Source organism: Melanerpes formicivorus, unplaced genomic scaffold, assembly GCF_026170545.1.
Source record: "Melanerpes formicivorus ecotype bairdi unplaced genomic scaffold, bMelFor1.0.p_v2 SCAF_56, whole genome shotgun sequence".
Taxonomy (NCBI): Eukaryota; Metazoa; Chordata; class Aves; order Piciformes; family Picidae; genus Melanerpes; species Melanerpes formicivorus.
This window is the reverse complement of record NW_027142408.1, coordinates 150,708-178,684: the sequence shown is the minus strand read 5'-3', so window position 1 is coordinate 178,684 and position 27,977 is coordinate 150,708. Positions and strand designations below refer to the sequence as shown.

Below are 27,977 nucleotides of genomic sequence, written 5' to 3'. Positions count from 1 at the left end.
TTGTGGAAGACCACCAGAAAGTCTCCCTGGAGCCTTCTCTTCTCTGGGCTGAATGACCCCAACTCTCTCAACCTGGCCTCAGAGCAGAGGGCTTCCAGCCCTTGGATCATCTTTGTGGGCCCCTGGGGCCCTATTTCAATAGGTCCATGCTGAGGACTTCAGAGCTGCAGCTGGGGTCTCAGCTGAGGAGCAGAGTCCACCCTCCTTCCACCTGCTGCTAACTCATGACCAGCCTCTCACCCAGCAGCCCCCAAGTCCTTTCCCCCAGGGCTGCTCTCCAGCCCTTCACCCCCTGCCTGGATTGACACCTGGTTGTCCCGACCCAAGTGCAGGAACTTGGGCTTGGTTTTGCTGTACTTTATGAAGGTCACACAGGCCCTGCTCTCAGGTGATGATGATGAGGGTGGAGGTGATAGTGGAGGGGATGATGATTATGGTGGAGGTCATGGCGGTGATGGTGGAGGTGATGGTGGTGATGGAGGTGATGATGATGGTGGAGGTGATGATGATGATGGTGGAGGTGATGATGATGATGGTGGAGGTGATGATGGTGATGGTGGAAGTGATGATGGTGGTGGAGATGATAATGATGGTGGAGGTGATGATGGTGATGGAGGTGATGATGATGGTGGAGGTGATGATGATGATGGTGGAGGTGATGATGATGGAGGTGATGATGATGATGGTGGAGGTGATGATGGTGATGGAGGTGATAATGATGGTGGAGGTGATGATAATGATGGTGGAGGTGATGATGATGATGGTGGAGGTGATGATGATGATGGTGGAGGTGATGATGGTGATGGTGGAGGTGATGGCCGTGGCAGTCTGGGGAGGCAGGCGGCAGCGCTCGGGGCTGCCGGGAGGGCCGGGGGAGCTCGGGGGCCCCGCCGAGAGGGGCCTGGCCAGAGGCCGGGGGAAGAGAGGCCCAGCGGAGGGTGCGGGGCCGGGCTCCGGGCCCTGCGGGGAGCGGGGCTGCGGGGGGAACCCAGACGGGCTCGACGGGGCTCCGGAGCGTCGGCGAGGTGCCGGGACCGGGCCGGACCGGGCGGGGCGGCGCGGGGCGGGCCGTGCGCGGCAGCACGTCCGGAGCGGGGCGGGACGAGCCCGGGACGGCCCCGCGGCGCTGACAGCCCGCGGCTGGGCTCCGAGCGGCTCGGTGCGATTCGGTGCGGATCGGCTCGGTTCGGTACAGCTCCGATCCGTTCCGAACCGATCGGAGCGGTCCGGGCTCGTTTCGGAGCGGGTCGGCTTTGCAGAGCCGCAGCTCGGAGCAGCTCGGTTCGGAGCGGTTCGGTTCGGTTCGGTTCGAAGGGGTTCGGCTCTGGCAGCTCCCGGTTCGGCTCGTCTCGGATAGACTCGGCTGAGTTCGGAGACACTCGGCTCGGAGCGGCTCGGAGCGCCTCGGCTCCTCGCCGCCGGCCCGCGGCTCGGCTTAGGTCGGCGCAGCTCGGCTCGGTTCAGTTCGGCTCCCGGCGTAGCTCGGCTCAGCTCGGCTTGGTTCGGTTCAGAGCAGCTCGACTCGGCTCAGAGCAGCTCCGCGCCGTCAGCCCGCAGTTCGGCTTGGCTCGGGGAGACTCGGCTCGGCTCAGCCTGGTTCGGCCCGGGATGGCGGTGCCGGAGCCGGACGCGCGGCTGGCGCAGGAGAAGGAGGAGGAGAGCGAGGAGGAGAGCGAGGTGCTGGAGGAGAGCCCCTGCGGGCGCTGGCACAAGCGCCGAGAGCAGGTGCGTGCGGGCACCGGGACGGGCAGCGGGACAGGGACTGGGGACAGAGACCGGGACAGGGCAGCGCGGCCGGCACCCGGTCATGGCCGCGGCTGCGGGATCGAGGGAGCAGCTCCGGGGAAGGGGAGCCCCGGGGAGGGGGTCCTGGTGCGGGACCTGGGCTGGATCTCGGTGTGACGAGCTCGGTGTGGGGAGCCAGGCTGTGTTCCGGTATGGGAAGCTGGGCTTGCCGTGTCCCGGTGCGGGGTGTCTGGTGTGGGGTGCCCAGTGCAGGGAGCTAGGCTGTGCTCCAGTGTGGGAAGCTTGGCTTGCCGTGCCCGGTACAGGGTGCTCGGTGCGGGGTGTCCCAGTGCAGGGTGTCTTGGTGTGGGGAGCAGCTCAGAGCCCAGCACAGGGAGCTGGGCTGCGCCATGTATGGGAAGCTGGGCTTGCCGTGCCCTGGTGCGGGATGCCCGGAGCGGGAAGCCAGGCTATGACCCAGTATGGGAAGCTGGGAGCTGGGCTTGTCATGCCCTGGTGCGGGGTGCCCAGAGTGCAGTGCCCGTTGTGAGGGTGCCTGGTGTGGGTGTTCCAGTGTAGGGTGCCTGGTGTGGGATGCCTGGAGTCAGGCTGTGCCATGTATGAGAAGTTGGGCTTGCTATGCCCCGGTGCTGGGTGCCTGGTGCCAGGAGCCATGCCCGGTGTGGGGCAGGAGCTGGCACCAAGCTGGGTCCTGTCAGGTTTTCCTGGGCCAGGCTGGTGGCCGTGGGTCACTGCTTGGGCAGCTGCTGCAGGAATAGACTGTCGGTGAACGGTGGTGACAGGACTGGTCCCTGTGCCCCTTCACCCTGGACACCTCCACCCCCAGAGCTAGGCACCTGGTTCCTCCTCTCCAGACAAGGGCTCTGGACCACCTCATCTCACCTCAGCCCCCCACTGTGCTCTGGTGGTCGGTCCCTGTGCCACCTGTAAGGAGAGGTGGGGATGGTGGGCAGGGGCACGTGGGAGGACAGTGGCAATGAGGCTGCAGAGTGTTTCGTGGTGTGGTGGCATAACTGGGTGATGGGCTCCAGCATCACACCCTCAGCAGCGGCTGGCAAGCTGAAGTGGCCAGCAGGAGGAGGGCAGGGATGGTCCCCCTGCACTAGCAGGCACTGGGGAGGCCACCCTTTGAGTCCTGGGGTCAGGTTGGGGTCCCTGACTCCAGTAGGAACCTTGCGGGGCTGGAGGTGTCCAGAGAAGGGCAAGGGAGCTGGGGAAGGGTCTGGAGAAAAAGGAATTGCTGAGGGAGCTGGGGGTGTGGAGCCTGCAGCAAAGGAGGCTGAGGGGAGACCTTGTGGCTCTCTGCAAGCCCCTGAGAGGAGGCTGCAGCCAGCTGGGGCTGAGAGCTCTTGTGCCAAGCATTGGGCCAAGAGGAAGTGGCCTTAAGTTTCCCCAGGGAAGGTTGAGGTTGGCCATGAGGAACAATTTCTGCCCCTTGAGGCTTGTGCAGGCCTGGCCCAGGCTGCCCAGGGCAGTGTTGGAGTCCCCATCCCTGGAGGAGTTTCCAAGCCCTGGAGCTGTGGTGCTGAGGGCCATGGTTTGGGGGTGCCCTGGCAGTGCTGGGTCACTGGTTGGACTCCAGGAGCTTGGAGGTCTCTTCCAACCCAAAGGTTCCATGATTCTCTGATTCTGTCAAGCCTCCCATCCCATCCCATCCCATCCCACCTCATCCCATCCCACCTCATCCCATCCCACCCCATCCCGTCCCATGTTCAAACCACAGTGCTCTGTGGCACAGTCTGCAAGGAGCTGCTGGTGTGTTAGTGACACGTGCAGAGGATGACACCATGGCTGTCACAGCTCCACCAGAACACAGAGCAGCAGCTCAGCTCCCCAGGTGCCTCATCACACCACCATCAGGTACAGAGAGCAACAGCTAAAACCTGCTAAGGTCTTCATGCAGGGCTGAGCGTGGCCAGGGCCACCAGGGAGGAGAATGTTTCCCTCACAACATCCTTCACCTGCTGGTGACAAAACATTCCTCGTGGATGGGAAGTCACAGGCTGCCAGGAATAGTTCAGGACTCAGAGTGTGTGGAGAACGTGTGGAGAATGTCTTGTGATGCTTGGGGACGTCGTGTCGGGTGGCAGCGCTGCCTGTGCTCTGCCTCCTTCCCTTCTCCCCTGGATCCCTGTGGAGGAGCAGCCCAGGAGCACTGCTGTGGGGATGTTTCCACGTGAGAAGAGAAGTTCTCTCAGAAGTTGTTTCTCTGGTGACTCCATTTACTTTTCCTAGTCTCCTGAAGGAGTTGGAGTGGCCAGGAAGAGGAACCAAGTGGTTTGCTGCTTGTGTGAGAAGCTCTGCAGTGCTCCTTCTCTGCACACAGGTTGCTGGGTGACCTTTGGGACCCAGAACAGGCTGGTGGCATTCCTGCTGCTTGCACAAACCCTTCATCCATTGGAGAGAGGACTCCAGAACCCACAGATCATGGAACCGTGGAATCATGCTAGTTGGAAGAGAATGTAAGGGCCATTGAGTCCAACCATTGGTTGTGGACACTGCTGCTGAGCACTGGTCACCACTAATGACCACTGGTGACCACTGTTCACTAGCACCACATTGACCAGGTTCAGCTTGTTATCTCAGCCACCTCTCCATCCTCTCCTGCCCATCTCCAGGTGTCCCCACCTGCTGCCCTGCCTGTGGACCATGCTCTGGGTTACTCTTGGTGTTCCTCAGGCTGTTCCCTTCAGAGGAGCTGGGGCAAAGCTCAGCTGTTTCACAGCGCTGAGCTTCAGAGCTTTCTGCAACTTGGAGCTCTGCTGTGGCCTCCATCACCATGTTCTGCGCCGTGGTGCCCCAGCTCCAGCTTGGCTGGTGGAGATGGAGCAGGGCCAGGCATGATTTTGCCTGAAATAGTCCACTTTGGGCACCAGGTTTAGGAGAAGGGTTGATGCTACCCAGCCCTCCAAGCAGGAGCTGTAACTCGCAGAAGCAGCAGGAGAAGGAGAACAGGAGGGTGGGGAGGAGCTGCTGAAGGAGGATCTGAGGGAAATCGAGTGATTTGGGGCAATCCTTCTTTCCACTGAGGGGAGCAGCCAGGGGCTTGGCTGGCTCTGCTCCTGCCCTCTGCTCTCCTGCCCATGCTGGTGCCACAGCTTCACTGTGGACATCCCAGGATGGACTTGCTGGTGCCCGTGGATGGTTGGGCAGGCCACTGGCACAAGGCTTTGGCCCGTGCCCCAAGCTGGAGGTGGGACAGCCTGGGGTGGGTTTAAGTGGGCTTGTTTGGAACACCAGGTGAGGTTGCTGGACCTGGGGTGGCAGAACTCAGGGACAGATAGATGTGGTCTTCTCAGCATGGAGTCCAGACACAGGCAGGACTGGGTTGGACCCAGCCTCCTCCTTGTCACCTTCCAGGTCTCCTCTCCCTGTGCTCCTTCCCCCTCCCAAGGCTCCCCTGATCCTGGCTGAGCCCCGCGGGTGGAACAATCCCTGGCCTTGTTCTGCTGCTGGCAGGGACCTGACGTCAGCGTGGTGGAGGTTGGAGCTGGGGCTTGTCCTCTCTCCTGCCCTAACATGCTCATTGTTCCCCTCCCTCTGCTCCACCGCAGCACCTCCTGTTTCAGAGAGCTCTTGGGGGAGCTCCCAGGACACCTCCTGCCTGCTGGCCTTCTCTGCCATGCCCCACACCTGCCCAGCTCTGGGCTCAGCAGGCTGGCAGCTGCTGGCATGCCCCTAGTTTGGGTCCTTTCTGGTTTCACCAAGCCTGTGTTGCCCCCTGCCTGGTCTTCCTACTTGGGGGCATTGTTCACAGTGGATAGGTATTGGAGGCTTCTCCTCTTGGGCCTGTGTCTCCTCTCTCCTTCCTCTCTTGTGTAACCAGAGAAGATCCAGGTCTTCTCTCTGCTGTAGCCAGAGAGCTTGCTCAGCCCTGGGGCCTTTTGTGTGCCACCTCTGTGACCAGAGAGGTGTCCCACAGCCACATCACTGAATGGGCTGAGGGTGATCATGTGCTCCTGGCATTTGGTGGCGTTGGCATCACCACAACAATCAGGAGCTGGTTGGTGAGGTGGGCTGGTGGCTCTCCTGGAGACCAAACTGCTCAGATCTTCATCTGGGTCTGCTGGGTGCCAGCACAGCAGAGGGGGAAATCCCTGTCCCAATGCATCCCTTTTAATGGGGATGGTTCCTGCTGGTTGCTGCTCTGCTACCCAGCTCCTGAGGGGTTGTTGCTGTTTGGGTTTCTCCAGCTGGAATGGAATCACCAGGGCAGTCCATCACCTTCTGGATGACCCCTGTTTAGTGGGCATTTGCCTGCAGTTTGGACTGGCAGGCACTGGGGGCCTGGGATGCTGTGTGCCCAGCTTGTCCTTGTCCCTTCCTGCTCCCAGCCCAACCCACCCAGGCTCTGCCTGCCTCCCTCCCTCATGCTCAGCTCATGCTGGTGGTAGGGACCCTTCTCCTTCCCTGCTAGGTTCTGCAGAGTCTTCTCCATCCCCCCCGCCACCTGGCCCTGGGCTCAGGGATGAGCCAGTGAATTTCTGAGGTGCCACTGAGCTGGGGAGTGGCTCAGGGCAGTGCTCAGCCAGGACTCGAGTCTCCTGCCTGGAGGCAAACGGCTCCTGGTGTGAAGCCAACCTCTCCTGTGGGTGCAGCCAACACCTCCTGGGCTGAAGCAAACAGGCCCCGGGGTCTAGCTGCCCCCTGCCCACTGGCCAGGTGCTTGTGGATGGAGACACCGCTTGTGTTGCCTTCATCACTCAGGTTCTCTCTTAGTTCTCTCCCCTCCTGCCTCTGTGCCCAGTGCAGGAAGCAGAACACGTACTCCAGGGTTTGCTGCAGCAGCTGCTGGGCACAGGGATGTCCAGCCCCCTCCTGCCAGCACCAGGCCAGTTCTGCTCCAGATCTTGCAGGGATAAGAGGTTCTTTATGGGCTAGGCTGAGGGATCTGGGGCTGTTGAGCCTGGAGGGGAGCTGCCTGAGAGGGCTTCTTCTCAATGCTCAGCAAGAGCTAAAGGGTGGGGGGCAAGAGGCTGATGAAGGGGGCTGCACTGAGTGAGCTCCAGAGGCCCCTTTCACCTGCTGCCATGCTGGGACTCAGGGACATGGGGATTCTTTTTGCAGTCACCAGGTGTTAAACAGTGACCTCCTCCTGCTGCTGCTGGCAGGGATGGGCTGGGAGAGTCCATGTCCAAGGGCTGGACGGAGCAGGTGCCTCTGGGGTGGGAGAGCTCTGCTGCTGCACATCTTGTGGTGCTGGCCATGGGTCCCTCTCAGCCCCGGCTCTGCTGGCCCCTGCTGTGTCCAGTGCAGTTCAGGTAGTGCTGAGAAGGTGGTTTTGTGAGGGTGGGACCCAAATGCTCCTCTGGAATCCAAATATTTTCTGTCTGTTGAGTTCCCTTCACCTGCTGGTTGTGTAACAGGAGCACCGGGGAGAACAGGTTTAGCGGGCACTGCAGATGTCTCCTCCTGCTCCTGCCTCTCCCCCTGCCCCTGCTGCCTCTCCCCCTGCCCCTGCTGCCTCTCCCCCTGCCCCTGCTGCCTCTCCCCCTGCCCCTGCTGCCTCTCCTCCTGCTTCTGCCCCTGCTCCTGTTTCTGCCCCTGCTCCAGCTCCTGCAGAGCCACCAGCATACCTGCAGGCTGGAGCTGATGTCCTGCTGTGGGCTGCAGATGGATGTCACCTGGCAGCTCTTCTGTCACAGCCTCTGGTGTCCCTGCCATGAGGTGACATCCTGCTAGGCTCAGGTTGCTCCAGAGTCGCTTGGTGCTGCTGCTGGTGCTGGCCACGTCCCTGGGGATAAAGGGGCTGGGAGCTGTGCCACCAGGTGTCCCACCCCAGGCAGAGACCCCAGCTCAGGGTGGGGGCTGAGTTGGCTCTTCAGAGAATCCCACAGCAGGACCCTGGGTGGGCTGCTCACCCCCAGGTACCCCTCACTGTGAGTGATGCCCCCTGTGCCCAGGTACTCCCTGCCCTGACCCTGTGTGACCCCCTCACCCCCTGGTACCCACAGCCCTGCCCATGGGGTCAGAGTCCAACGGGGGAGAGAGACTGGGTTCTGGTTTGAACATTCCTGTGCTGTGGAATTAAGGCACAAAGGAGGCCAAACACCAAAAGCAAGGCTATTTATTAAAGGATAACGTGGACAGAACAGTAGAAGGGAGAGAGAGAGAGAGAGAGAGAGAGTTAAAATGCAGAGAGAGAGAGAGCCGGAAAGGAATTGTATTACCAACCCCCCCAGACGCTTTCTTTGGCTGGAGCAGGTCCGAGGAAGGGAGGGGAGGGAGAGGAGGAGATGTTCAGGGTTCTTGTCGTGTCCTGGGCTGGAGGAGGGGAGAGAGAGAGTGTCTAAAGCCCAAGTTCTTTTCAGCTGGTGTTGTCCTGTGACGTTTCCAGCCTGTGCTGTCTTCAGCAGAGTGTGCTGTCTTCAGGGGAGTCTGCTCTCCTCTGCCGGAGCTCTTGTCTTGGGCAGCAGGCAAAGCTTAGGGCACGGCACGGTCTGTGGTGGTGAGGCGCCCCGGACTGCTGCTTCCAGGCTGAGCCACGCTGATCTTCCTTTCTAAGCTGGTGTAGTTCAGGGCTTTTGTGCTGTTCCTGGTTCATCCACTGCAGCTTCACCCACTCCACAGCCGGCTCACGTCCCTGCTGTGTGCCTGCCGGGTGTGCTCTCCGCGGGGCAGAGCTGCCCCATCAGGCAGGTCCTTCTCAACAGAGCTCAGCCTTTGTTGCGCCTTCCAGGGGGTCGGCACCAGTGTGGCCTCCGCCTTGGTCACGTATTCCTGGGCTAATCTGGCCAGGATGTGTTTGACCTCTTGCATATTTCCGGTGGTCTTTCTACCCCCCCACTCCCACTCCGGGCAGCTGTCGCCTGGGTGGGGGACAGAGGTGATTTTATCTTTCTTGATTCAGATGTACAGGAAAGGGCTCTGACACACGGGTGCCCCCCTCACCCCTGGGTGCCTGGAGTCTGGGTGAGCTCCTCACCCTCAGATGCCCACTGCCCACTCTCTGCTGCTCTTGCAGGACCTGCTCCAGCTGCCGTCCCTGGGGACAGCTCCACCTGCCCCCCTCCGCTGCCCTGTGCGTGGGGGGCTGAGGGGCCACTGCAGGCTCAGCCACTGCCCAGGGCCACAGCGTGGGGTGAAGAGGGCAGGATAGGTTCTGCTGAGCCTGGGGCCATGGAGGTGAGCAGGGCAGCTGGGAGTCAGGCTGGCAGGGCTGTCCCCATCCTCCAGCTGCTGCTTGCTCTGAGGGGACACAGCCCGAGGTGTGGCCCTGTGCGTGGCGCCTCCTTGCCAACCGTAACCTGAGCAAAGGCCCTGGAGAAGCCCAGGCAGGGCTCAGGAGGTCCTGCAGCAGGGTTTGCTCTGCAGAGCTTCTCTCTGTTCCCTGCCCAGCCTCGTGCCCAGCAAATCCTGCCAGCTCCCTATGCCAAGAGGGATCAAGTTGTGGTGTCCCCAGGGGTCAGGCACACTGTGCATGCTGTGGGCATCTCCATCCTCACGTGCTACCAGCCTGCTCTCCTCGCCAGCAGCCAGGCTTCTGCCCTCTTGGGGGGCAGCATGGGCACAGCCCCCTGCCAGGGGCACATGGGCTGTGGGCTGAGGTGCCAACCTTGGGGAATTTTGGTCTCCTCTCCTATGAAACAAGCAACAGGGCAAGAGGAAGCAGCCTCAGGTTGGCCCAGGGGAGGCTGAGGTTGGCCATGGCAAAAAAATTTCTGCCCCTTGAGGCTTGTGCAGGTCTGGCCCAGGCTGCCCAGGGCAGTGGTGGAGTCCCCAGCTGTGGTGGAGCTGTGGTGCTGAGGGCCATGGTTTGGTGGTGCCCTGGCAGTGCTGGGATGGGCTTCATGATCTTGGAGATCTTCTCCAACCCAAATGATTCTGGATGAGGCCAGCATATGCTTGTCCTGAGGACACAAGTGTGTGTGCTGGGGAGAAGCAGGGGGCCAGCAGAGTCCAGGCACCATGGCCATGCCCTTCACATCTCCCAGAGCAACTCAAGAGAGCTGACAACCCAGCTTGTGTTTGTTTTCTTCTCCAAGCCTAGTCTAAATGCCAGCATCTCCTGCCCTGTGCCACCCCTGCTCTCCCAGGGCCCCAGAACCCCCACACTGAGCCTGCTCCTCCGGCCAGCTGCATGCCCAGTGAGGTGGAGAAGGCAGTGGTTTATTGTAAGGAGCCACCTGATCTCCTGCAAACCTCGGCTGCTGCGTCCCCAGTGAGCTTGGGGGCTGGCTCCTGCCTGGAAGCTGCCTGAGCAGGGAGGTCCCCAGCCTCTTCCCCTCTGTGTGCCCACCAGCAGCAGCGCACGGGGCTGCCGGGAACTCCTGACAGCACAGCCTGGGGACACCAAGGTGACCCAGGGCTGGTTCCTTCTGACCCCAGAGGTGTCCATGTGCATAAGGCAGTGTCTGTCTGCCTGTGGAGCTCGGGGCAGCTGCTCAGCCCCAGCCTGGTTGTTCTGCAGCACCGGATGGAGAAGGTTGAGGTCTGCTCGGAGCAGGGAACGTTCTGCCTGCTCATCAGCCAGCACTGTGCACTTGTGGCCAAGAAGGCCAAGGATCTCCTGGGGGGCACTCAGAAGACTGTAGCCAGAAAGTCAGGGGAAGGTCTCCTGCCCCTCTGCTCTGCCCTGGTGAGGCCATAGCTGCACAACTGGGGCCAGTGCTGGGCTCCCCAGTCCAGAGGCTGGGAACTACTGGAGAGAGCCCACTGGAGGCTGGGAAGACTCTGAGGAGGAAAGGCTGAGAGACCTGGGGCTGTTTAGCCTGGAGAAGAGCAGCCTGAGAAGGGATCTTCTCAATGCTCAGCAAGAGCTAAAGGGTGGGGGACAAGAGGCCAGCCCCTTGCCAGTGGTGGCCAGGGCCAGGCCAAGGGGCAGCAGGCACAAAGTGGAAGCCAGGAGGTTCCCTCAGGAGCAACCTCTTGGCTTGGAGGCTTCTGAGCCCTGGAGCAGGCTGCCCAGAGAGGTTGTGGAGTCTCCTTGTGTGGAGAGCTTGCAAAGGCAGCTGGGCCTGGGGATCCTGGGCACCTGCTGGGGGTGCCCCTGCTGGAGCAGGGGGGCTGCCCTGGGTGAGCTCCAGAGCTCCCTTCCCACCCCACCAGGCTGGGATTGGAGGATCTTGTGGGTGAGGGCTGGGCTGTGTCCCTACTGCGCCCAAGCAGTGCCCATGCTGGGCACTTCCGATTGGGCTGTGCCTACACCGGGAGCACTGCCTGGCTGCTGGGAGCACTGGGGGGCTGTGGTCACTGGCTGCTCTGTGCTGGGCTCTGTGGAGCTGGTGGAGCCTGGAGTGTGGAGAACAAGGAACAGAGGTGCTTTGTGTGTCTGCAGCAGGAACTGGGCCACGAGCTGCCCGGCTGTGCCCTGCCAGTGCCGGGGGTGCTGTGTGCCCACGTCTGTGCCCACAGCTGCCCTGGGACACAGCAGGGCTCTGCCCTGGCAGCCACAGAACAATCCTCTTTTCATGCCTAATGGGCACTGGTGAGGCCACACCTTGAGTCACATTTGGGCCTCTGTCTCCAAGAAGGACCTTGAGGGGCTGGAGGTGTCCAGGAAAGGGCAAGGGAGCTGGGGAAGGGTCTGGAGAACTTGTGAGGAGCAGCTGAGGGACCTGGGGGTGTGGAGCCTGCAGCAAAGGAGGCTGAGGGGAGACCTTGTGGCTCTCTGCAAGTCCCTGAGAGGAGGCTGGAGCCAGGTGGGGCTGAGATCTCTTGTGCCAAGCATTGGGCAGTGGTGGAGTCTCCATCCCTGGAAGGGTTTCCGAGTTGTCAAGCTTTGGTGCTGAAGACCTTGGTTTGGTGGTGCCCTGGCAGTGCTGGGTGGACTCCATCAGCTTAAAGGTCTCTTCCAACCCAAAGCATTCCATGACCCAGAGGGGTGAGGAAGCTGGAAGAACCTTGCTGTGCTGAATGCACTCAGGGGGGAGCTGGCATGGGAACTGACCCCATGCTGCCTCTCTCCTGTGCACTCAGACCCTGGAGAAGTGGTGCCAGCTGCTGCAGTGCTCAGGGTGCTGAGCAGGCAGGTCCTGAGGGCAGAACAGGCAGCAGACAGGGGTTTGCTCCCCTTACCTGGCAGTCCTCCAGCAGAGACCTCAGGGCCATGTTCCTACAGGATGTGCCTCCAGCAGCCTGGAGGCCGTGGTCAGGGCACAGCCAGGCTGTCTCACCCCTTCCCATGCCTGCAGGTGAACCAGGGCAACATGCCTGGCATCCAGAGCACCTTCCTGGCCATGGACACAGAGGAGGGCGTGGAGGTGGTGTGGAATGAGCTGCTCTTCACTGACAAGAAGGCCTTCAAAGCTCATGAGGTTGGTGTCACACACACAGCAGTGTCCTTGCCCACCAGCCCCGGGCATCGCTGGTGCCTGTCGTGCCTGGCACGCTTCAGTCAGTGACCCACCAGGGTCAGGGGCCCATTAGGGACTGTGCCTACCCACCCTGGCATTGCTGGTGCCTGGTGGTGTGGGCCCACCTCATGCTGTGCTCCCACCCCCCTGGCACTGAGCTGTCCCTGGCCTCTCAGAGGCAGCTCCCTTGTCGGCTGCCCCCCAGTCCCAGCTTTCCCATGCCCAGGGGCACAGCCCCCTCCCCAGCCACCATCCCCTCGCTTTCAGAGGTGTCCTCCTGGTACTTGGCACCCACCCTGTCCTCTTCTGCCCACAGGAGAAGATCAAGACCATGTTTGAGCAGCTGGTGCTGGTGGATCACCCCAACATCGTGAAGCTCCACAAGTACTGGCTGGATGTGAAGGACTTGAAGGCTCGGGTAGGGAGGGCTCAGAGGGTCTGCAGGGATCTCCAGGCTGGGGGAGGGACACCAGTGTGGGGGGGATCCCAGCCCTGCTCCTGGCCCTGCCAGGGCTCCATGCTGCCCACTGGAAGGGGGCAGGACCCTCAGGGAGCTGATGCTGCCCCTCCCTGCCAGGTCATCTTCATCACGGAGTACGTGTCCTCGGGGAGCCTGAAGCAGTTCCTGAAGAAGACCAAGAAGAACCACAAGGCCATGAATGCCAGGGTGGGTTCCTGGGAGCAGCACAGGGGGCCCTGGGAGCATGGCTGGGCAGCTCTGTACCTGCTGGCACAGAGAAGGTTTCTGATCACTTAGAAGGTCGAGCAGGTGTGTGGTTGCTGCCCAGGCTACCCAGGCACTCTCTGCTGTCGGGTGGTGGCACCTTGGTGGTCGTCAGAGCTAGAGCCCAAGATAGGATCCTGCTGCTGGGACCTGCCTTGGGTGTGGGGAACCTTCTGGAAGCTGCAGCAGTGAGGTTCTGCTGCTGCCTGGGCTTCAGGAGGGAGCTGCTTCTCCAGCAGCCTCGGCGAGGGACCAGTGCCACCCGCAAACCCACTGCCCGTGGGGCTGGGCTGGGTTCTGCAGGCAGGGCTCCACTGGCTGAGGACTGGGGGGACCCTTCTGGGGCTCTGTGCTTGACCTTGAGAGGTGCCCAGGGAGGATGGAGCTCGGTCTGGTGCCAGCCTGGCACTGCTCCAACTGTCGGTGAGCACCATGGACCCCACTGCCAGAGCTGGCACCTGCTGTTCCTGCTTCCACCAGCACTTGGTGGTGTCCTCCAGGCAGGGGCTGGGAAGGAGGCTGCTGAGGGTGGCACAGCACCTGGCAGTCCCTTGGGCAGCAGCTCTGTGGGGGCCAGATGTCCCCCTGGGCCATGGGGGGCAGGGATCAGGCACAGCTGCTGCTGGTCACTGATGGGAGCTCTGGTCTCTGCCCTAGGCCTGGAAGCGTTGGTGCACCCAGATCCTGTCTGCCCTCAGGTAAGGAGGGCACAGCTGGCACTGCCCTGCCTGTCCCTGGGCACAGGTGAGGTGCTCAGGACAGCTCTGTGCCCCCCAGCTTCCTGCACTCCTGTGAGCCTCCCATCATCCATGGCAACCTCACCAGTGACACCATCTTCATCCAGCACAATGGGCTCATCAAGATTGGCTCTGGTGGGCACCTGCTGCAGGAGGCTGGCACTGAGGGACATGGGGAGGTGGGGTTGAGGTGGTGTGGGTGGTGTTCAGTGGTGTGGGATGGTGTTGGGATGATGTTGGGGTGGTGTGAGGTGGTGTTGGGGTGGTGTGGGATGGTGTTGGGGTGATGTGGGATGGTGTTAGGTGGTGTGAGGTGGTGTGGGATGATGTTGGGGTGATGTTGAGGTGGTGTGGGATGGTGTTGGGGTGGTGTGGGGTGGTGTGGGATGGTGTTGGGGTGATGTTGGGGTGGTGTGAGGTGGTGTGGGATGATGTTGGGGTGGTGTGGGATGGTGTTGGGGTGGTGTGGGATGGTGTTGGGGTGATGTTGGGGTGGTGTGGGATGGTGTTGGGGTGATGTTGGGTTGGTATAGGATGGTGTTGGGGTGATGTTGGGGTGGTGTGGGATGGTGTTGGGGTGATGTTGGGTTGGTATAGGATGGTGTTGGGGTGATGTTGGGGTGGTATGGGATGGCGTTGGGGTGATGTTGGAGTGGTGTGAAGGGGTGTGGGTGGTGGTGAGCAAGGGTTGGAACGCTTTCTTCTCTCTCCTCCACTCCTTGCCTGTCGTGTGCCCGCCCTGGTGCTGCCCGGCAGTCTGGCACCGGGTGTTTGCGAATGGTGAGTGCCTCTCTGCCACCTCTCGCTGCCACCTAGCTCCCATCCCTGGGTCAGTCTCCCTCTGCTCTGGCAGGGGCTGGGACGGGATGATCTGCAGGGGTCCCTTCCAACCCCTTCCACACCTCCGGGGCTCCTCCCCTGCAAGCCCTGGGCACCTCTCACCGCGGGGCATGGGGGCATGGTGCCTCTGAGGAGCCGCTGGGCTCTGCAGGCAGCCAGGACATGGAAGCAGAAGGGTGCCCACGGGTGGGCTGGGTGGGCAGGGGGGCGCAGAGGCCCCCCTGGGACCCCTGTCCCTCTGGGACCTGGGAGCAGAGGGGTGCCCAGGGGCGGCCCTGCTGGGCAAGAGGGCACAGAGCCCCCTGGGAGGGGTGGAGGTGCTGGAGGTGTCCCCTTCCCACCGCAGCGCTGCCGGACGACCTGCGAAGCCCAATCAGGATCGAGAGGGAGGAGCTGCGCAACCTCCACTTCTTCCCCCCGGAGTACGGCCGTGAGTGCCAGGGGGCACGGGGCTGCGGGGCTCCTGTGCCAGCCGTGGGCGTGCGGGGGCGCTGTGCCAGGCGTGGGTGCAGGGGCATGTGGGGAGTCCTGTGCCAGGCATGGGCATAGAGGGATGTGGAGAGTCCTGTGCCAGGCATGGGTGTAGAGGTGTGCAGGGAGTCCTGTGCCAAGCATGGGCATAGAGGGATGTGGGGAGTCCTGTGCCAGGCATGGGTGTAGAGGTGTGCAGGGAGTCCTGTGCCAAGCATGGGCATAGAGGGATGTGGAGAGTCCTGTGCCAGGCATGGGTGTAGAGGTGTGCAGGGAGTCCTGTGCCAAGCATGGGCATAGAGGGATGTGGGGAGTCCGGTGCCAGATGCGGGTGAGGAGCTCTGCAGGAGCACTGGGTGCAGTCACAGCTAGCTCTGTTGGCTGTGAGTCTCCAAGCAGGTGCCACACGACCCTGGCACCACTGTGGGTACACTTTGGGGATAGTTGTTGGGCAGTGGGATGTGGAGCCTGTGTGGAATGGGCACCTCTGTGGCTCTGCTTGTGGCTGGAGGGCACCCCAAAGCCTGGCAGATGCCACCAGGACCAGGTGAGCTGAGGTGGTCCTGGCTTGGCTTTGCAGAGAAGACAGACGGGACGGCTGTGGACATCTTCTCCTTTGGGATGTGTGCCCTGGAGGTACGGATCTGCAGCCAGCCCTGGGCACAGAGCAGCTGCTGGGCACCATGGTGGCCTGGGCACCTTCCCCAGGCTGTGAGCTGGGGATCTACTGAGTGATGGAGGCATCTCCCTGGGGCCAGCAGAACATCTCCTGCCGCTGGAGCGCCCAGCTGGAGGCAGCAGCTCGGTTCCCCCTTGCCACATCCAGCTGGTGCCTCTGGGCCGCCTCTGCTGGAGCTTCCTCTTCCTCCTTGGGCTGTGGCAGCTCTGGCAGGAGGGCACAGGGGTGGGTACAGACCGTGCTGCTCCAAGAGGCCCTGCTGCCTCAGGCTCAGCTTGCCTGGGCAGAGCGTGGCCATGGTCTGCCTGGTGCCTCCCACACCTGTCCCACCGCGGAGCTGCGAGCAGCCCAGAGCCGGCCAGAAACTGGCCTCAGGGGCAGGGACCCAGCGGCCCGGGAGAGCACAGAGGTCCAGAGCCTGGCCGGGTGGGGGGTCCTGGTGAGGGCCTGCCGGGGGATGTCCTTTAGGCAGCACTGGGGGACCGCCCCAAGGCTTGGCCGTGCTGAGCTGTGCCTGGGCCGGTTCCTCCGCAGATGGCCGTGCTGGAGATCCAGAGCAACGGCGACACGAGGGTCTCCGAGGAGGCCATCGCGCGGGGCGCGCCACTCGCTGGACGACCCCAACATGCGGGTGAGCGCTGCGGGCACCCTTGGCTCAGCTTGGAGGGGACCTCTGGAGCTCGCCCAGGGCAGGTGCCCAGGATCCCCAGGCCCAGCTGCCTTTGCAAGCTCTCCACACAAGGAGACTCCACAGCCTCTCTGGGCAGCCTGCTCCAGGGCTCAGAAGCCTCCAAGCCAAGAGGCTGCTCCTGAGGGAACCTCCTGGCTTCCACTTTGTGCCTGCTGCCCCTTGGCCTGGCCCTGGCCACCACTGGCAAGAGGCTGGCCTCTTGCTCCCCACCCTTTAGCTCTTGCTGAGCATCGAGAAGATCCCTTCTCAGGCTGCTCTTCTCCAGGCTAAACAGCCCCAGGTCTCTCAGCCTTTCCTCCTCAGAGGCTTCCCAGCCTCCAATGGGCTCTCTCCAGTAATTCCCAGCCTCTGGACTGGGGAGCCCAGCACTGGCCCCAGTTGTGCAGCTATGGCCTCACCAGGGCAGAGCAGAGGGGCAGGAGACCTTCCCCTGACTTTCTGGCTACACTCTTCTGAGTGCCCCCCAGGAGATCCTTGGCCTTGGTTGTCAGCTCTCTTGAGTTGGTCTGAGAGACATGAAGGGCATGGCCATGGTGCCTGGACTCTGCTGGCCCCCTGCTTCTCCCCAGCACACACACTTGTGTCCTCAGGACAAGCATATGCTGGCCTCATCCAGAATCATTTGGGTTGGAGAAGATCTCCAAGATCATGGAGCCCATCCCAGCATTGCCAGGGCACCACCAAACCATGGCCCTCAGCACCACAGCTCCACCACAGCTGGGGACTCCACCACTGCCCTGGGCAGCCTGGGCCAGACCTGCACAAGCCTCAAGGGGCAGAAATTTTTTGTCATGGCCAACCTCAACCTCCCCTGGGCCAACCTGAGGCTGCTTCCTCTTGCCCTGTCGCTTGTTTCATAGGAGAGGAGACCAAAATTCCCCAAGGTTGGTACCTCAGCCCACAGCCCATGTGCCCCTGGCAGGGGGCTGTGCCCATGCTGCCCCCCAAGAGGGCAGAAGCCTGGCTGCTGGTGAGGAGAGCAGGCTGGTAGCACGTGAGGATGGAGATGCCCACAGCATGCACAGTGTGCCTGACCCCTGGGGACACCACAACTTGATCCCTCTTGGCATAGGGAGCTGGCAGGATTTGCTGGGCACGAGGCTGGGCAGGGAACAGAGAGAAGCTCTGCAGAGCAAACCCTGCTGCAGGACCTCCTGAGCCCTGCCTGGGCTTCTCCAGGGCCTTTGCTCAGGTTACGGTTGGCAAGGAGGCGCCACGCACAGGGCCACACCTCGGGCTGTGTCCCCTCAGAGCAAGCAGCAGCTGGAGGATGGGGACAGCCCTGCCAGCCTGACTCCCAGCTGCCCTGCTCACCTCCTCCACCTCCTGAAGGAACCTTCTGGCTTTCAGTTTGTGCCTGCTGCCCCTTGGCCTGGCCCTGGCCACCACTGGCAAGGGGCTGGCCCCAGCCTCTTGTCCCCCAGCCTGCAGATGCTGAGAAGATTCCCTCTGAGTCCTCTCCTGTCCAGGCTCAGCAGCCCCAGGTCCCTCACTCTTCCCTCCTCAGAGTCTTCTCAGCAGCTTCCCAGCCTGCAGTGGCCTCTGTGCAGCATTTGCCAGGCTGTGAGCTGGGGAGCCCAGCCCTGGCCCCAGTTGTGCAGCTGTGTGCTGAGCAGGGCAGAGCAGAGGGGCAGGAGAACCTCCCTTGTCCTGCTGGCCACACTCTGCTGCATGTCCCCAGGGGACCCTTGGCCTTCCTGTCCACAAGGGCACATTGCTGGCCCATGGGTAATTTCTTGTCCCCCAGCACATCCCCTGTCCGCTGCCCACCCCAGGGAGTATCACTGGGAGGTGTCAGGGGGAGCTGTGGTAGCTGTGGGGGGCTGGAGCAGGTCCTGCTCCCCTCCAGCTGATCCCTTTGCTTTGTCCTTCAGGAGTTCATTCTGTCCTGCCTGACCCTCAACCCAGACAAGCGACCCACAGCCAACAGTCTGCTCTTCCACCGGGTGCTCTTCGAGGTCCACTCCCTGAAGCTGCTGGCAGCTCACTGCTTCATCAACAACCAGTGTGAGCACCCATGTGCCCCCCTGCCCACCCAGCTCCTGCCACTGGCCCAGCAGAGCACCCATGTGCCCCCCTGCCCACCCAGCTCCTGCCACTGGCCCAGCAGAGCACCCATGTGCCCCCCTGCCCACCCAGCTCCTGCCACTGGCCCAGCAGAGCACCCATGTGCCCCCCTGCCCACCCAGCTCCTGCCACTGGCCCACCAGAGCACCCATGTGCCCCCCTGCCCACCCAGCTCCTGCCACTGGCCCAGCAGAGCACCCATGTGCCCCCCTGCCCACCCAGCTCCTGCCACTGGCCCAGCAGAGCACCCATGTGCCCCCCTGCCCACCCAGCTCCTGCCACTGTCCCAGCAGAGTACCTGTGGGGCACCCTGCCTGTCCCAGCTCCTCTCACTGTCCCAGCAGAGTACTTGTGGGGCACCCTGCCTGTCCCAGCTCCTCTCACTGTCCCAGCAGAGTACCTGTGGGGCACCCTGCCTGTCCCAGCTCCTCTCACTGTCCCAGCAAGCTGGGGAGAGATGCAGGGGCTCCAAGACCTTCTCTGGAAGCCATGCTGCAGAAGCCACCTCATGGACTTCCCAGATGATGGTCCCTTTTTGCCTGCACCCCAGATCTGATGCCAGAGAACGTGGTGGAGGAGAAGATCAAGGAGCTGGACCTGAACATGGTGATGGCAGAGATCCGCAGGGAGGGGCGGCCTGGGGTGCAGTGGAGGTGAGGATCAGGGAGAGGCTCTGGAGCAGCCGTGGCCATGAGCCAGGACTTGTCTCCTGCCAGGTGGCCCTGGTCTCACAGCACAGCACCTCTGCATTTCCCCCAGCCAGCTTTGTCCTCCTTCTCTCCCAGGTACTCGGAGGTCTCCTTCCTGGAGCTCGACAAGTTCTTGGAGGATGTCAGGTGGGTTGGGGTGGTGCTGGCTGGCCTGGGATGGGTCTGCCCAGCTCTGGGCCACAGGGTCTCTGCCTGGGCAGCCTGGAGACAGGCTCAAGGGCAGAACTGGAGCTGAAGGTCCCATTTTCAGCAGACCTTGATGTGTGGTCCCCGATGAGGTCCCCCCAGGGGCAATCAAGCCTGGGCCACCTCCTCACCATGCTGCCCACCTGCTAGTGCAGCCAATCTGCGGTGGCAGGTCCCTGGTCAGGGCCATGGAGCTCCAAAGATGAGCTGTGCCAGAGCTGCAGGAGGACAGGGCTCAATTTTTGTCCTCCCTCTGTGTCTGCACCAGGAATGGGATCTACCCCCTGATGAACTTCGCCGTGTCCAGGCCCCATGCCCTCCCCCGAGTGCTCTCCCAGCCCCAGGAGGACCCTCAGAAGGCCAAGACTCCCACCCCAGAGCCCTTTGATGTGGAGACCAGAAAGGTAAGGCCAGCCCTAGGTGGGGACAGCAGGTGGATGGTCCCATGCCCAACATCCTGATGCAGGAACCCCTCTCCCTCAGCCATGCCCTGAGCTCCAGCCCCAGTCAGAGGAGCCTGAGCCAGGCCTGGACAAGCCTCAAGGGGCAGAAATTGTTCCTCATGGCCAACCTCAACCTCCCCTGGGGAAACTTGAGGTCACTTCCCCTTGGCCCAGTGTTTGGCACAAGAGATCTCACGCCCCCCCCCCAGCTCCAGCCTTCTCTCAGGGGCTTGCAGAGAGCCACAAGGTCTCCCCTCAGCCTCCTTTGCTGCAGGCTCCACACCCCCAGCTCCCTCAGCAGCTCCTCACAAGTTCTCCAGACCCTTCTCCTTCTTCTCCAGACCCTTCTCCATCTCTCTTGCCCTTTTCTGGACACCTCCAGCCCTTCAAGGTCCTTCTTAGAGTCAAGGTCCCCAACCTGAGCCCAGGACTCAAGGGGTGGCTTCACCAGTGCCCAGCCCAGGGGCACCACCCCTGCCCTGCTCCTGCTGCCCACCCTGGGGCTGCTCCAGGCCAGGCTGGGGGTAGCCTTCTTGGCCACCTGGGCACTCTCTGGCTCCTCTCCAGCTGCTGCCTCCAACCCCCCAGGGCCTTTCCTACCAGGCACTTTCCAGCCCCTCTGCCCCCAGCCTGGAGCCTTCCCGGCCTTGGTGGGACCCAGGGGCTGGGCCTGGCTCTTGGCCTTGGTGAACTTCATTGCACTGCCCTCTGCCCATCAATCCAGCCCATCCAGGCTCCTCTGTAGGGATGTGAAGCCCTCCAAAGCCATTGTGGAAACCAGCCCTGAGCAGAGCAGGTTGGTGCTGCAGCACAGCCCCCTCATGGGTAGGGGCAGGCTGGTGTCACGTCCCGCAGAGCCTTCCTGTCCCCAGGCTGAACAAGGCCAGCTCCCTCAGCCTCTCAGCAGAGGACAAGCCCTCCAGCCCAGGATCACTTTGCTGGCCCTTCCCTGAACTTGCTCTAGTTCATCAATGTCCTCCTTGTTCTGTGGGGCCAGAATTAGCTGCAGCACCTGGATGAAGTTCAACAAGAGGAACAATGACTTCCCTCACCCCCTGGCTGTGCCCCAGGACACTGCTGGCCTCTCCTGCTGCCAAGGCACGTTGCAGCTCATGTCCTGCTTGCTGCCCACCATGGCCCCAGAGTCTTCCCAGCAGTGAAGTCTCCTGCTAGCCAGGCCCCTGCTGCCCATGTCCTGGCCAGGGTTTATTCCTCCCCTTGGGCAGGAGCTGGTGTTTGCCGTTTGCTGTCATGCACACTGTGAGCCACCATCATCAGTCACACTTCTTGCCCTGGCCTCTGTCTCCTGGCCTGCTGGCCATCACTGGAGGCAGGCAGAGGAGCTTGCTGGGCATGTGCAGCTCTAACCCCCTCTGGTGCCTGCTCTTTCCTCCTCCAGGTGGTGCAGATGCAGTGTAACATGGAGCTGAACGAGGACAAGACCCAGTGGCATGTAAGTGTCCAGCTTCTGCTCCATGCCTGGCACTGGGGCAAGACCTGCAGGTCTTGAACCCACCTCTGGCATCTGGCTGGGATGAAGGCTGGTCTCAGGTAGTGTACTGCAGAACCCAAAGGATTTCAGAGTCATTAAGGTTGGAAAAGACCTCTATGGTCATGGAGTCCAATCTTCACCCAACACTCCATGACCACTAGGCTGTCCTGAAGTGCCACATCTCCTTGTTTCTTGGACACCTCCAGGGATGGTGACTCCACCACCTCTCTGGGCAGCCTGTTCCAGTGCCTGATGACTTTCACTTACCCCTTTCCCTCTGTCATAAAAGAAGCCCAGAGAAGAACAAAGCCACCTGGCTGCAGGGCAGGGAGACCTTGATGTCTTTGGACATCTTTTAACTACTCCTTTCTAGCTGGACACTTGCAGGTGGACTCATGTTGAGAGACCTTCCCTCCAAGACACTCACACCACCCTGCCCCAGACACCCAGCACCTGGCAGTCCCCAGCCAACCACTGCCAGCAGTAACTGGTGCTGGTGGCACTCAGCAGCTTCCTGTCCTGTGGAGAAGCTGATCTGGTAAGGAGGCCTCTCTTCTCCCTGCAGCTCACCCTTCTGCTGATCCTGGAGGACAAGCTGCACCGCCAGCTGAGCTATGACCTGCTGCCCAGTAGGTTTCCTGCAAGGGCATTTTGTGTGTGAGTGCAGCAGCTTTGCCTGGTGGCCCTGGGCAGGGTGGGTTAGACACAGGTTGGGTTTCCACGCAGCTTTTCCTTCCTTCTTGTGCTGGGAGAGCAGAGCAAACCCTCAGATCTCTGTGGAACCAGCTCTTGTCTGCTCTGTGCCAGGGCTTGGAGCCCCTGGCATGTGGTGGTAACCTGCAGCCTTAGGGAGGTGTTGGAGCTCAGTGAGTGGCCATCCAGACCCTGCCTTTCACCCTGGGAGACGTGGCATGGGGTGGCCGTGGGTGACTCTTGGGGTGACACTGGTGACTTCTTCCCCCATTCCCAAGGCCAGGTTGGACAGGGCTTTGAGCAGCCTGCTCTAGTGGAAGTTGCCCAAGGACTAGGTGACCTTGAAAGTCCCTCCCAGCCCAAGCCAGTCTGTGAGCACTGGTGCAGTCTCCACAGTCCCTGTCCAAGGGGAAGGTGGACTCTCCCCTGAGGGAGCCCCATGGCCAAGGGAAGGGCTCTTCTCTTCAGAGGAGGTCCAGCACAGTGGGCTTCTTCCTAAAGCACACAGGAACCTCTGGAGCCCCTGGACTGCCCCATTGAAGCACAAAGCTTGGGAATGAGTGTGGGAGCTGCTGCCTCACCAGCTCCTCATCTTCTGCTGCCCCAGGTCCTGGCCTGGCTGCTCTCCATGAGCTGAGCTGAGCCAAAACATGGGGCACATCCCAAAGTGCCACGTTGCCAAGGCTGCTGCTGGGCTTGATGGGACTGGGGCTTGTTCCTGGACCTCGTGCAGCTCCATTCCCTGCCCAGCTCTGAGTGCCCCAGGGTTACCCAGCAGTTCCTGAACCAGCCCAGTGTGTGCCCTGAAGCGTGGTGAGGTGTGACGCAGGTGTGCTGTGGGCTGGGATCAGGGCTTTGCTGGTAGAGGAGGAGCTAGGAGTGCAGGAGCTTCCATGTCTTCATCATGCCTTGTCTCTGCAGCTGATAACTCCAAGGACTTGGCCACAGAGCTGGTGCACTATGGGTTCATCCACGAGGTAAGGCCCTCAGCACTCCTCATCTCCATTGTGCTGCTGCAGTCCCCAAGCCTCTGTGACACTGCAGAATGAGCTCCTCCACCCCACCTCCATCAGCCAGAGAGAGGAGCTTGGGCTCTCTGGGGTTTTGCCTCCATACTTTCCTCATGGCAGGCCCCAGGTTGCTGTTTTGAAGGGACAGTCCTACTGTGATGGTGGGGTTGGTGTCTTCAGCCTCAGGGTGAGAACCAGAGCAGGAAGCTGAGGTCACCTCCCATCTGCCAGAGGAGTTGTCCCAGTGTTGCCTGGGCACCTCTGAACTCACTGTGCCAGAGGAGTCACTGCAGAGAGTCCCCAGAGGAACTGGGAGCAGCCCAGTCCAGCCAGCCCCCCCAGAGCTGCAGCCTGGGGAGAGGCAGCAGAAATCACCCCCCATTTCTTGTGATTTTGTCTGAGTTTGGGACTGTGGGCTGGAGGCAGAGCCTGGGAGGACTTCTTCCTCTGGGTGCTGACGTTAGACACAGGGCAGCGCCGGCGAGTGAGAGGTTCAGGAGTCCCCCTGCAGGAGAGGGCAGTTAGAGCTCCTCCTTGTCTGCAGCTGAGCGTGGTGACCCTGCAGCCCAGCCCTGACGTGCTGCTGTGCTGCTTTCTCCTGCACCCTGCAGCATACACGGGGCTGGGGCAACTCCTGATGCAGAACACAGCCCACACAGGTCCTTCTCCCATGGTCTGTAAAGCACCTGCTTCCTCCAAGGAGATGACCTCCCTTTAAGCCATCTTCCCCTCTCTGGCATCTTCCTTACCCCATAGGTCTCAGACACCTTTTCTCTCAGAGGTGATCTGATCTAGACCTTGAACTCCCAGCCTGGAGTTCTGCTTCCTGTTCCAGACCTAGAATCATAGCATCAGGAAATGTGTTGGGTTGGAAGGGACCTTAAAGATCATCCAGTTCCAACCCCCCTGCCATGGGCAGGGACACCTTCCACTGGACCAGGATGCTCAGGGCCTCATCCAACCTGGTCTTGAACACCTCCAGGAGTGGGACATCTCCAGCCTCCCTAGGCAACCTGTTCTGGTGTCTCACCACCCTCACCTGAAGGAGTCCTGCTCCCAGATGTTGGTTTTCCAGCAGCCTAACAAAAGATCCCACCTGGGCCACACCTCCTGCCCTCAGGAGCCAAGGACTTGCCTAGTATCAGCAGTTCAGCAGCAGGGGTGACCAAGGGCTGCCTCGGAGCAGCAGTGACCGAGGGCTGGACACTGACCAAGTGAGGCCACTGCAGACAAGTGGCCATAGGAGCAACCTGAGAGCCAGTGGCCACTTCATTAAGTTGAAACTAAACTAAGCCAGAGGCTGGACCTGTGCTGGTCCTTCAGATTGGAAGCTCTGAGGACCTATCTGTGCTTTCACCTTTATGGAATCGTTTAAGGTGGGCAAAGACCTTCAGGAGCATGGAGTAATGCTGAGATCATTGAGTGGTGTTTCACCTGGCACAGGAAGGCTCCATTCCTGGCCAGGTTTTGGTGTTCTCAGTGACTGTGGCATGCAGAGCATGGTCCAGATGTGCCTGTGAGCTGTTCTGCTCCCACAGCAAAACTCAGATGGGGACACAGTGGCTGGAGATGGAACCGTCTGAGGAAGAAGCTGGATTTAGATCAGACATTAGGAGGGTGGTGAGGCACTGGAACAAGTTGCCCAGGGAAGCTGTGGAGGCTCCAAGCTGTCCCCCAGCCTCTGCTCCTCGTGGGTGGACAGTTCCTCCTGAGCAGATTCCATCCCATTTTTGGCTCTCATGTGACCAGTGGCAGACGTCCTCCTCACCCAGCACAACAACACCGTGGTGGTCACACCTGGCTTCCCTCCCAGGGCTGGAGGAGCTGAGGACACTTGTCCTGCACCGTGGGGGAGCTGCCAGGGCATGTGGGCACAGCTCCAGCCGGCAGGGCTGGGACACTGGGGGCTCTGGAACCCTCCCCAGGGGCTCTTGGCCGCGAGGTGTCTGCAGAAGCTGGTGCCACGGCGGGGGTGACGCTGGAGATGCCTTCAGAGCTGCAAGGAGCAGTTTGGGGATCAGCCCAGCCTTGTGGATGTCCCCTCCCTGGGGGTATGCAAGGCCAGGTAGGGAGAGACCTTGAGCAGCTCGGTCCCAGGAGGGAGGTTGGAGCCGGATGATTTCAAGGTCCCTTCCCACCCCTGTGCACGGCAGCCAAGGCAGGCTGCTGCCCTGCATGTGTTGTGTTCTATTTCAGGATGACTGCGAGAAGCTGGCCACCTTCCTGGAAAATGCCTTCCACAAGCACCGCTCCCCGCCCCTGTGAGCCTGCGCCCGCAGCAGAGCCCTGCCCGGAGCCGGCGCCCTGGCACGCTGCCGCCGCTGCAGCAGCCTGCTGCCCGCAGCCGGGGGGCTTCCAGACTCCTGCCCTCCCTCGCTGGCAGCAGCCTGCTGCCCGCAGCCGGGGGGCTTCCAGACTCCTGCCCTCCCTCGCTGGCAGCAGCACGGTGCCCGCAGCCGGGGGGCTTCCAGACTCCTGCCCTCCCTCGCTGGCAGCAGCACGGTGCCCGCAGCCGGGGGGCTTCCAGACTCCTGCCCACCCTCGCTGGCAGCAGCCTGCTGCCCGCAGCCGGGGGGCTTCCAGACTCCTGCCCACCCTCGCTGGCAGCAGCACGGTGCCCGCAGCCGGGGGTCCTCCAGACTCCTGCCCTCCCTCGCTGGCAGCAGCACGGTGCCCGCAGCCGGGGGGCTTCCAGACTCTTGCCCTCCCTCCCCTGCAGCCAACCAGCGGTGCCCGCCGGAGCCGTGCTGTGGGGCGGCAGCAGCATCTGGAGGAGCCACCAGCCAGCAGGAGACGTTTCCCCTGTGCCAGGAGAAGCCAGAGGCAGCTGAGAGGGGCTGGGGAGCGGGCAGCTCCCTGCAGCCTTTCCCAGAGGTGCCTGAGGATGGAAGCTGCTGCAGGATCCCCTAGGTCACAGATGCCCCTCAGAACAAGCAGCTTTGCTCTCTGCGGGTCCCAGAGCTGTGCTTCCTCTTTGCCAGCTGGTAGCACCTGGAGGAACAAGGAGAGGAGCTGCTTGAAGCCCTGGAGGAGCTTCTGGTCCACTGCCCTCCATCCTTAACTGCCAGTCCCTCCTGTTCTGCCCAGCTTCCCCCAGCACAGAAGAACCATGGCAGTGCCTTGGTAGATCTGCAGGCCTTGGCATTGGCTGAGGAGAGGACCTTGTGAGCTGGACTTGATCTGGCAGGAGAAGGCATCCAAACCCATCAGCTGGATCCAGCAGGAGTAGCAGAAGCCTCCCTGGTGCTCAGCAGGACCCTTCTGATTCCCCAGTTTCTCTCACAGCCTCCTAAAGCCTCTTGGCATCTGGAGGGGGCACCCTGGGCCCTTCCTGCCTGCTTCTGGGGTGGATCTGGGGAGGTTCTGCCAGTGGGCAGGAGAAAAAGACCATCCCCAGCGCTGCCACGTTGGGCTCGGGTGGCAGGGACCGCGAACAGGAATTGTCACCAACGCCATGCCAAAGCCATGCTGTGCTGTGCCATGCTGTGCTGTGCCATGCCGTGCCCTGGGAAGCCAGCTGAATCATGCTGCACTTTGCTGGTGCTCTGCACTGTGCCATTGTCCTGCACTGTGCCAGTCTTCCACGTTGTGCTGGTGTTCTGTGCTGTGCTAGTGCCCTGTGCCAGTGTCCTGTGCTGTTCCAGGTGCTCTGTGTGGCAATGCCCACGTTATGCTGCCTGTCCTCTGTGCCATGCCGGTGGTCTGTGCCAGTGCTCTGCACTGTGCCAGGTCCTCCATGTGGCACTGCCTGCATTGTGCTGCCCATGCTCTGTGCTGTGCCAGTGCTCTGCACTGTGCCAGGTCCTCCATGTGGCACTGCCTGCGTTGTGCTGCCCATGCTCTGCACTGTGCTGGTTCTCTGCGCTGTGCCAGGTCCTCCATGTGGCACTGCCTGCGTTGTGCTGCCCATGGTCTGTGCTGTGCCAGTGCTCTGCACTGTGCTGGTGCTCTGCACTGTGCCAGGTTCTCCGTGTGGCACTGCCCACTTTGGCTGCCCATGGTCTGCACTGTGCCAGTGCTCCATGATGTACCAATGCTGTGGACTGTGCCAGGTTCTCCATGTGGCGCTGCCCACATTGTGCTGCCCATGCTGTGCCAATGTTCTGTGCCAGTGCTCTGTGCTGTACCAATGTTCTGTGCTGTACCAATGCTCTGCACTGTGCTGGGTGCTTCCATGAGACCCTGCCCGCGCTCTGTGTGGCACTGCCTCCACCATGGCACTGATTGTACCTCGCTCGGGCTGTTCCTTGCCACACGGGGACGCCTTGCTATCTGCCAGCTGCGCTCTGTGTGCCAGCTGTGCCCTGTGTGCCAGCCTCGCCAGCTGACCAATCAATAAAGCCCCTGAACAACCCCTCTGGGCAGAGCATGCCCTGGACCACTGGATTGTCCCCAGCTGCCAGCCCAGGGGGGTGAGGTGGCACCCCCGGGCTGATGTGTGCCCCAGCCTCAGACAAACTGGGCGAGAGCAAGCTCAGTGGAGAGGCACCAGGCAGCTGACTCAGAAATGCCCTCTGCAGGAGGTGCTGGCACTCTGCCAGGGCAGAGATCCCTCTGAGTAGCTGGGTGAGGTCAGCATTGGCACACTTCACCCACTGGGTTCATTCCTTGGTCCCACCTGGTCACAGCCCAGTGGCTTCACTGCACCCAGTGGTGACGAGCCGGTCACCAACCTATGCCAGGTGGTGCCAGCACACGTGGGCTGCCTCCAGGGCTGGGATAGGACCACTTGGGGTTGGAGGAGGCCCTTACCAGCCCCTGCAGTCACCTAGGCTGCCTAGAATCGCATCAGGTTTGAGGGGTTCCACAGCTGGAGCCTCTCTGGGCTCTGTTCCCATGTCCCACCACTTGCAGAAAAACCAGGCCCCATTTGTCAGTTGGTGCCCATCACCCTGTGGCACTGGGCACCACGGTGCAGAGCCTGGCTCCCCCTTCTCTACCCTCTCCTCAGGTTAGTTGTCCCCACTGAGATCACCCTGAGCCTTCTCCAGGCCGAATGGCCCCAGCAGCTGGGAGTCCTGTCCCACAGGAAGGGATTGTCCTCAGACTCTGGGATCAAGTCTGAGTGGCTGCTGAGGGTTGGAATTCCTGCCTCTGTGTCCTGGCACCATCCTGGCATCAGGTGGGACAGGGTTAACAGTGTCAGGTACAGCATGGCTTGGGTGTGCAGCTCCTGGGCAGAGCACCTGCAGC

The 27,977-nt window shown here is 61.7% G+C and overlaps 1 protein-coding gene across 1 annotated transcript; it reads left to right on the top strand.

The window, feature by feature from the left end:
- The first annotated feature begins 1,120 nt into the window (after positions 1–1,120).
- On the top strand, positions 1,121–27,138 carry NRBP2 (nuclear receptor binding protein 2). The gene is given in 19 exon segments (XM_068161070.1): positions 1,121–1,725; positions 11,880–12,002; positions 12,358–12,459; positions 12,619–12,708; positions 13,423–13,463; positions 13,543–13,637; positions 14,259–14,282; positions 14,689–14,772; positions 15,394–15,449; positions 16,027–16,089; positions 16,091–16,123; positions 18,058–18,190; positions 18,801–18,903; positions 19,036–19,086; positions 19,415–19,550; positions 20,989–21,042; positions 21,647–21,710; positions 22,696–22,751; positions 24,981–27,138. Coding segments are annotated over 19 exon segments (1,494 nt in total). The 5' UTR covers positions 1,121–1,608; the 3' UTR covers positions 25,050–27,138.
- Positions 27,139–27,977: the final 839 nt, after the last annotated feature.